The following is a 7,031-nucleotide window of genomic DNA, read 5'->3' as shown; positions in this document are numbered from 1 at the left end:
ATTTTATGTGTAATGTATAAAGAGTTCTTACCTTTACGATTTATTGTTTGCATTCCGTGGTAGCATCTTAAATTATTCATGTCTATAATTTGGAGTCCCGTTATTTTTATGTACATTGATTTTCATGTACGACGCTCTGGTATCAGATATTGTCGTCGCCATTATTGTTGACAAATTACGTCACACATTGAACCTTGGGAAAGTGCAGGTGGCATGACGTCACACAAGTGAACGTCAATTCTACTATGTTCTTATACAAAATGTGTGTCACGGTGTGTCTTAGTGTGTCGTCCTTGTATATAAATTTGCGACATCTAAGCACTCGGGTTCAGTCTTGTTTCGTCTGGGCGCCATTCCTACGACTTTCAAATAACTAAAGCTGCTTACATATTTTTGTCTTAAGGTTAGCATATAGGATTATAAATATATAAAAAAAGGGTTAAATAATATTTCTGGATATTATCTACAATTTGTCGGTGACAATAACTTTCATTAATTTCATTTAAGAGAATTATACTGATTCAATACATATCAACACTGCGACACGGTGCCGACACACATAAGTGTGTCGTATTTCTAACAACGTATATAAAGCAGATTTTTATACATTCTTTATATAAATAAAGATACGAAATTCACTTTTGAAAGTTTTATAATACAAGGCGTATTAAAACTAATAGAAGAATAGAATATTGGAATTATTACTCTGAATAGGTTTTTCGTAGTATTTAGGCCTTATAGGACGACACACTTTTAAAGCAGAGAAATAGTAATAACTCGACACACATACTTATATCATACAAGAGAATATTGTTTTAGATTAAGTAAGGGAATAAATTGTATATTATCATATTATTTGTTTATTGTCATAGTATTGTTCATAAGAGATATATACTGATACCAGAGCCATTCATTTGCTACCATAGATGTAAATAAGATACCATAAATCTATTTAGGACGTATTAATAACTGTTTCTTGGTAATTAATCGACTTATTGTTAATTGTTATAAAAGATCATAATATATTTCACTTCTAGTTAATAAATCGTTAACTTATTAAATATCTCCTTATATATGCCATACGTGATTCACTTTATACTATCAACTGTACCTAGAGGCGTTTACGTTCAGGATCATTCCGCTAAGGTTTAATAATAGGAGTACATTATTGCCCATCCTCCCTTATAAAACGCTCTAGATCCGTTGATAGGTACACAAAGTTTCTTGGATATAAAATTGTTGTCGTTGAGGAGATTGTCGCTGATTACATCTCATAGGCAGCAGGTCGGACCCGCTTCAGTATAATGGAGGAGACTTCGGAAGAAAGTGAAAATCGAACTCCAGATGTCCGTCGTGGCATCGTAGAAACACAAACCCATGTGCCCACGGCACCAGGTATAAACCAAGAAGAATTGTCTACGTTGCCATCCCATTTAACAGACTTGTATGAACGTTCTATAAAGCATGTAATTAGTCAAGAGATGATAAGTTAAAACTCAAGAAGTTATTAATCGAATATTAGGATGTATTTGCACAGCACGACCTAGATCTCGGTTGCCTTACAGCTGTCCGGCATAAAATAGATACCAAAGACCACGCTTCAGTTAAACACCGGATGCGAAGAACACCTCTTGGATTCCAAGATCTCGAACAGCAGCACCTTGACAAGATGTTACAAGCAGGTGTCATTGAGCCATCATCTTCTGAATGGGCCTCAGCTCCAGTGCTGGTAAGACAGAAAGATGAAACCGTGCACTGGTGCATTGAATACAGAGCTTTAAATGACAGAACAATAAAAGATTGCTTCCCTATTCCTATTATTGAGGATTGCTTGGACTCACTCCAAGGCACCACCACGTTCTGTACATTGGACCTTGCCATTGGCTATTATCAGATTGAGCGAGAAGACCGAAAGAAAACGGCGTTCATTACAAGATATGGGTTGTTCGAGCACACCAGAATGGGAATGGGCCTTTTTAACACTCCAGCAACATTTCAGCGGGCCATGTAACTCGTTTTAAGAGGACTTACATGGACACAGGTGTTAGTTTATCTTGATGATGTCGTGGTTCTCGGTCGCAACTTCGAGGATGGTCTCATTAATTTGAGGGCTGCATGTAAAAGATTTAGACAGTATGCCCTGAAGCTGAAACCAAAGAAGTGCCAACTGTTTCAGCCTGAAGTTGAGTTTTTAGGAAAACTGGTGAGTGCTAATGGCATCTCTGTTTCTCCATCTAAGATAGAAGCAGTGAAAAAGTGGCCAACTCCCAAGTCAAAGAAAGAACTCATGTCATACCTAGGGTTTGTCAATTACCACCGGGATCACCTGCACAACTATGCAGAAATGACTGCATGTCTATACGACCTTGCTCACCAGACAGGATAAGTTGAATGGCAACAGTGTCACGAAAAGGCGTTCCAACAGTCAAAAAAGGCGTTAATAAGTGCACCTTGCCTGACATATTCTAATGCCAATGATAAATGCATATTAGATACAGATGCATCTGACACCACCATAGGTGCAGTTTAATCACAATTACAAAATGGTGAAGAAAGGGTTATATGCTTTGCAAGTCACGTTCTCTTGAAGCCTCAGCGTCGTTATTGTACAACAAGGAAAGAGTTACTGGCCGTTGTTAAGTTTTGTCGGCATTTCCGTCACTACTTACTTGGTAGACGTTTTATTTTACGCACTGATCATAACAGTTTGGTATGGCTGATGCGTTTCAAGCATATTGAAGGACAACTAGCGCGATGGTTGGAAGAATTGTCATCATTTGACATGGAGATCATCCATCGTCCAGGAAAGAAGCATTGTAACGCTGATGGTCTAAGTCGCATCCCAGACGATGTTCCTGAATGTGACTGCTATAGGGCAGGACTTGATCCCACAACACTGCCATGTCATGGTTGCAAATATTGCCTACGAGTTCACGAACAGTGGAGCAGATTCGGAAATGACGTAGACGACGTGATTACATTGGCTTCTAAGTCAGTGATAGCATCAGTACGCACGGTTTCAGTAGTTGCTTAAAATGACAAGGACATGTCCACTGACCAAGAGCCCACGGCTCTGGCAGGGGATTGTCACTCAGATCTACCACCAAGTTTAGACGATACTCTACCATATGCTGATGGCAATCCATGTAGCAACTGGGCACCTGAATACCCACCTGAACAGTTAAAGATATTTCAGCAAGAAGACCCTGATTTGGCTCCAATATTACAATGGATGGAGGAAGACGTCGAGCCAACACAGGCTGAACTACGTTTGCAAAGTAGGGCAATTAGGTCGGTTTGGTTGTGTAGACCTTGCTTTGTCATGTTTAACTATGTTTTATACTACAAATTCATAGGTTGTCCAGCACGCAAATGTCTTTGTTTAGTTGTTCCATCAGAGTTAAAAGGAGAGGTGCTTAAAAATTGTCATGACACCAAAACATCAGGACACTTGGGTCAGAAAAAGACGCTCGATAGGTTAAAGCAGGCTTTTCTGTGGTATAACATGCGGAAAGATTGTGACGGTTATGTTAGTACCTGCGCCACCTGTAGTCAAAATAAAAAGGCGCATGTGCAACCTAGAGCACCACTTGGACAGTTCTACGCTGGGTATCCGATGGAGAGAGTACATCTCGATATTCTTGGACCTTTTAATACAAGTAATAGCGGCAATTATTATGTCTTGATGATGGTGGATCAGTTCACAAAATGGGTATAGATGGCTGCATTACCTGAACAGACTGCAAAGATGATTGCTGAGAAATTTATTGTGCATTTTGTGGTGACATTTGGGTGTCCCTTGGAAATCCACACTGACCAAGGACGAAACTTCGACAGTGACTTATTCAAAACACTTTATATGTGATGCCTTGGAAATTGCCAAAATCTGGACAACCCCGTATCATCCCTAATCAAATGACCAGGTAGAGAGGTACAATACCATTGTATTGGCAATAATTAGATGTTTTATTGAGAAAAATTGTCGTAACTGGGACAGAGACTTGCCTTTCTTGTCTATGGCAATGCACTCAATGGTGAATAGGCAAACTGGATTTACGCCGAATCAAATGATGTTGGGTAGAGAGACTATCCAACCTGTTCATCTTCTCATCGGCATGCCACAGTACGGTCAGAACAGAATGACCCCGAACGTTTGGGTACAACATTTAGTCGGTAGGATGCAAAATATTCACGAATTTGCAAGGCACAGTCTGCAAACCTCGCAACTAAGACAAAAGCGGGATTATGACCTCAGAGTTGTTGAACATAAATATCAACCGGGCGATTTGGTGTATAAGGCGGACTCAACTACAAAAGATGGACAGAGCTAGAAGCTTAAATCACCGTTTCTTGTCGTGGCTAGTACACTATCCGAGGAAGAAAAGTAGACTCAGTAGTGCACCATGACAAATTGAAACTTTGCAACGACAGGGATATCCCGACCTGGATCAAAAGACTTAGGCATGCGTTATTTCAAGCTGAAAGTGAAATGGATGAGAGCTGGGATGATCTTGATGATACAATATCCTATGGTGTTGACTTTAATGTTCAGGGCATGTTTGATGCAAATCAGCCCACTTTTGATAGAGTTGTTTTACCCCAGTCATTAGGTGACCCGTCCTGTACCCATACTCCATTGACACAAGCACTGGAACAGGGGCCCCAGTGCGATACAGTTGCAGCTTTAGATGCCACTAGTAATAGCATTGATGAACCTCCAAATTTAGACTTTGCGGAAATTTCAAAATCGAATAACGGTTTCAGTGGGGACTCTGTAAAAGTCAAAGTTAGCAGCACATATGACGAGAAGAGGCCATCGGCCTCTCTGTCTTCTGAGCACACCTCAAGGTATGTTAGGCCAATCAGATGCCCACTACGATACCAAACGTAATAGATATTGTGTGGGATAATTTCATATGTATATATGTATATATTCATTTTTGCATGTTCGTACTTAGTAATAAATGTGCATATTTCGCTATTGTGTTTCTAATCATGTTATGTTTTGATTTCTTCTCATTCTAGGATGTAAGAGGGGTCTCGTTCAGACCAAGATGTGTTGTCACTGAGTCCACACAGCGAGTGGCATGAAAGTAAATCCGATTGTACCGATTTGGACGTGGCAGATCTAATGGTTAAAGATGAAGTAGGTCCAGATGAAGACGTATGTCCAGATGAAAAAGTAGGTCCAACTGAAGAAGAAGGTCCAGCTGAAGAAGTAGGTCCAGACTACCAGGCTGCTGGTGTAGTTTCTGGGGCCCTAGGCCCTGTTGAGACACACATCAGTGTGGTTGTAGATACTAGTATTGGTATATACCATATTGAGATCGATTACGGTCGTGTCCAATATGTGGGATGGTGTCCAGGGAGAAGACACGCCGTCATGTCCTCAAGAGACATCTTCCATGGTTTTGGTCGGGTGCTACTGCCTGCTGGGATTGTTGTGAGCAGGAAATCCAGGCATCTTCTCTAGCAAGGAGACACACAGAGGAACACAGGATTGGTTGTTTCTTTGATGAAGAACATCTTCATTTGTGGTGCCAGTTGGTGAGTGGCTCTCTTCACCTTGTTAAATCGTGGTTTGGCTTAACAGATCTTGAAGGCTTGTTGTAGTATGTACTTGACCGGCAATTACATTAAACCGTCACCAGTGGTTTCAGTGACCAAGAGCAACAGCTACTGGTGTTCTATGCACAGAACTATAGTCATGACCGCCTGTCGCACATCAGTGCTAACCCTCCCAACCATGTCATCAGTCTGACCAACTGGGAGATTATGACTAGCCTATTACGCAGAGTGGGACCTGCTCAACAACAGTCTCTTTTTGTCATGCGATAAGTTCGTTACTTACGAGGGTGCATGGATTGTGGACACTGTGCCAGTACTTCTAGAGCCATTTGTGTTTGTAGACAGTCATTTCCATTTAGATCTCATCCTCAAGAGACTACATTTCAACACATTTTTGCATATGAGCTCACGTACTCTCCGGCTGAGTACAACAACACCTTTTACTACGGAGTTGCTAATTATGTCTTCCCAGAACATTGGGACAGCTGGTCAGTACAAGTTGGAGCTGCAAAGTCAGTGTATGTATCATTTGGAATACATCCCCATATTGCTGCCAGAGGAGTCAGTCACAAGCAACTTGAGGACTTGGACCACCTGTTGGGAAACTACAAGTGCGTAGCAGTCGGCGAAATAGGCCTTGACTTCACAACCAAGTGCGGATGCAAGCGGTGTCACACTCCACAGCAATGTCAGCAGCGAATGCGGGACTGCCAGGAAAAGGCCTTGTTGGAGATGCTGCAGATAGCACAACGCCGACAGTTGCCTGTCATCTTGCACTGTCGTGATAGAGTTTATGGTGATGCTGCAGCCCGTGTATTGGCCATCATTCGCAGTGGGTTTGCTGAATTGCACTATCATCGCCATTGCTTTGATGGTAGTATAGAGGAATTGAGGGAATGGCAAAGCCTTCCAAATGTTGTGTTTGGAATCACGGGAAAGTTTTTAAAGGACACGAACACAAACAGTGATGCGATCCCAAGGATCTTACCACATCAGTTAATCCTTGAGTCTGATGCCCCGTATCTTTCGCCAAGGTCATGTTGTGAGGTGAACCATCCCTGGAATTTGATAGATGTTGCTTTGGCAGTGAGTCAGCGCAGAAACATTCCGTTGAACATTTTAAACTGGATGGCTAATGATAATGCCCTCAGATTCTACGGTATACCAAAGTTGAGACAGGAGCCAGCTAACTGGGACCCTAGGCCTCGTTAGCAATCTTTCAATAATAGAGTTTTTGATGGATTCTGTAAATAGTTTTATCAGTACCAGGAAGGTTCCGATATATGTATATGCGTTTCTTTTGATACATGGATGACTTTGTGTTTCTTCAACTAAAGATTTTATACAGCAACTGAATATTTTATACAGAGTGTTTTAATTTGCATCTCTAACTATTACCCGCAACTTCAGAGAGTTATGAACTAGCGTTAAATTCTTTGCTGTATTTAAACTTGTTTTTAAGT

General features: G+C 41.2%; 1 protein-coding gene across 1 annotated transcript; it reads left to right on the top strand.

The window, feature by feature from the left end:
- Positions 1 to 5,859: 5,859 nt before the first annotated feature.
- On the top strand, positions 5,860 to 6,780 carry LOC139503961 (3'-5' ssDNA/RNA exonuclease TatD-like). The gene has a single exon (XM_071294006.1). The coding sequence runs from the start codon at positions 5,860 to 5,862 to the stop codon at positions 6,778 to 6,780; it is 921 nt and encodes a 306-aa protein (XP_071150107.1).
- Positions 6,781 to 7,031: the final 251 nt, after the last annotated feature.

The sequence above is a fragment of the Mytilus edulis genome, chromosome 14 (assembly GCF_963676685.1).
Source record: "Mytilus edulis chromosome 14, xbMytEdul2.2, whole genome shotgun sequence".
Taxonomy (NCBI): domain Eukaryota; kingdom Metazoa; phylum Mollusca; class Bivalvia; order Mytilida; family Mytilidae; genus Mytilus; species Mytilus edulis.
This window is presented reverse-complemented; position numbering and strand designations above follow the sequence as displayed.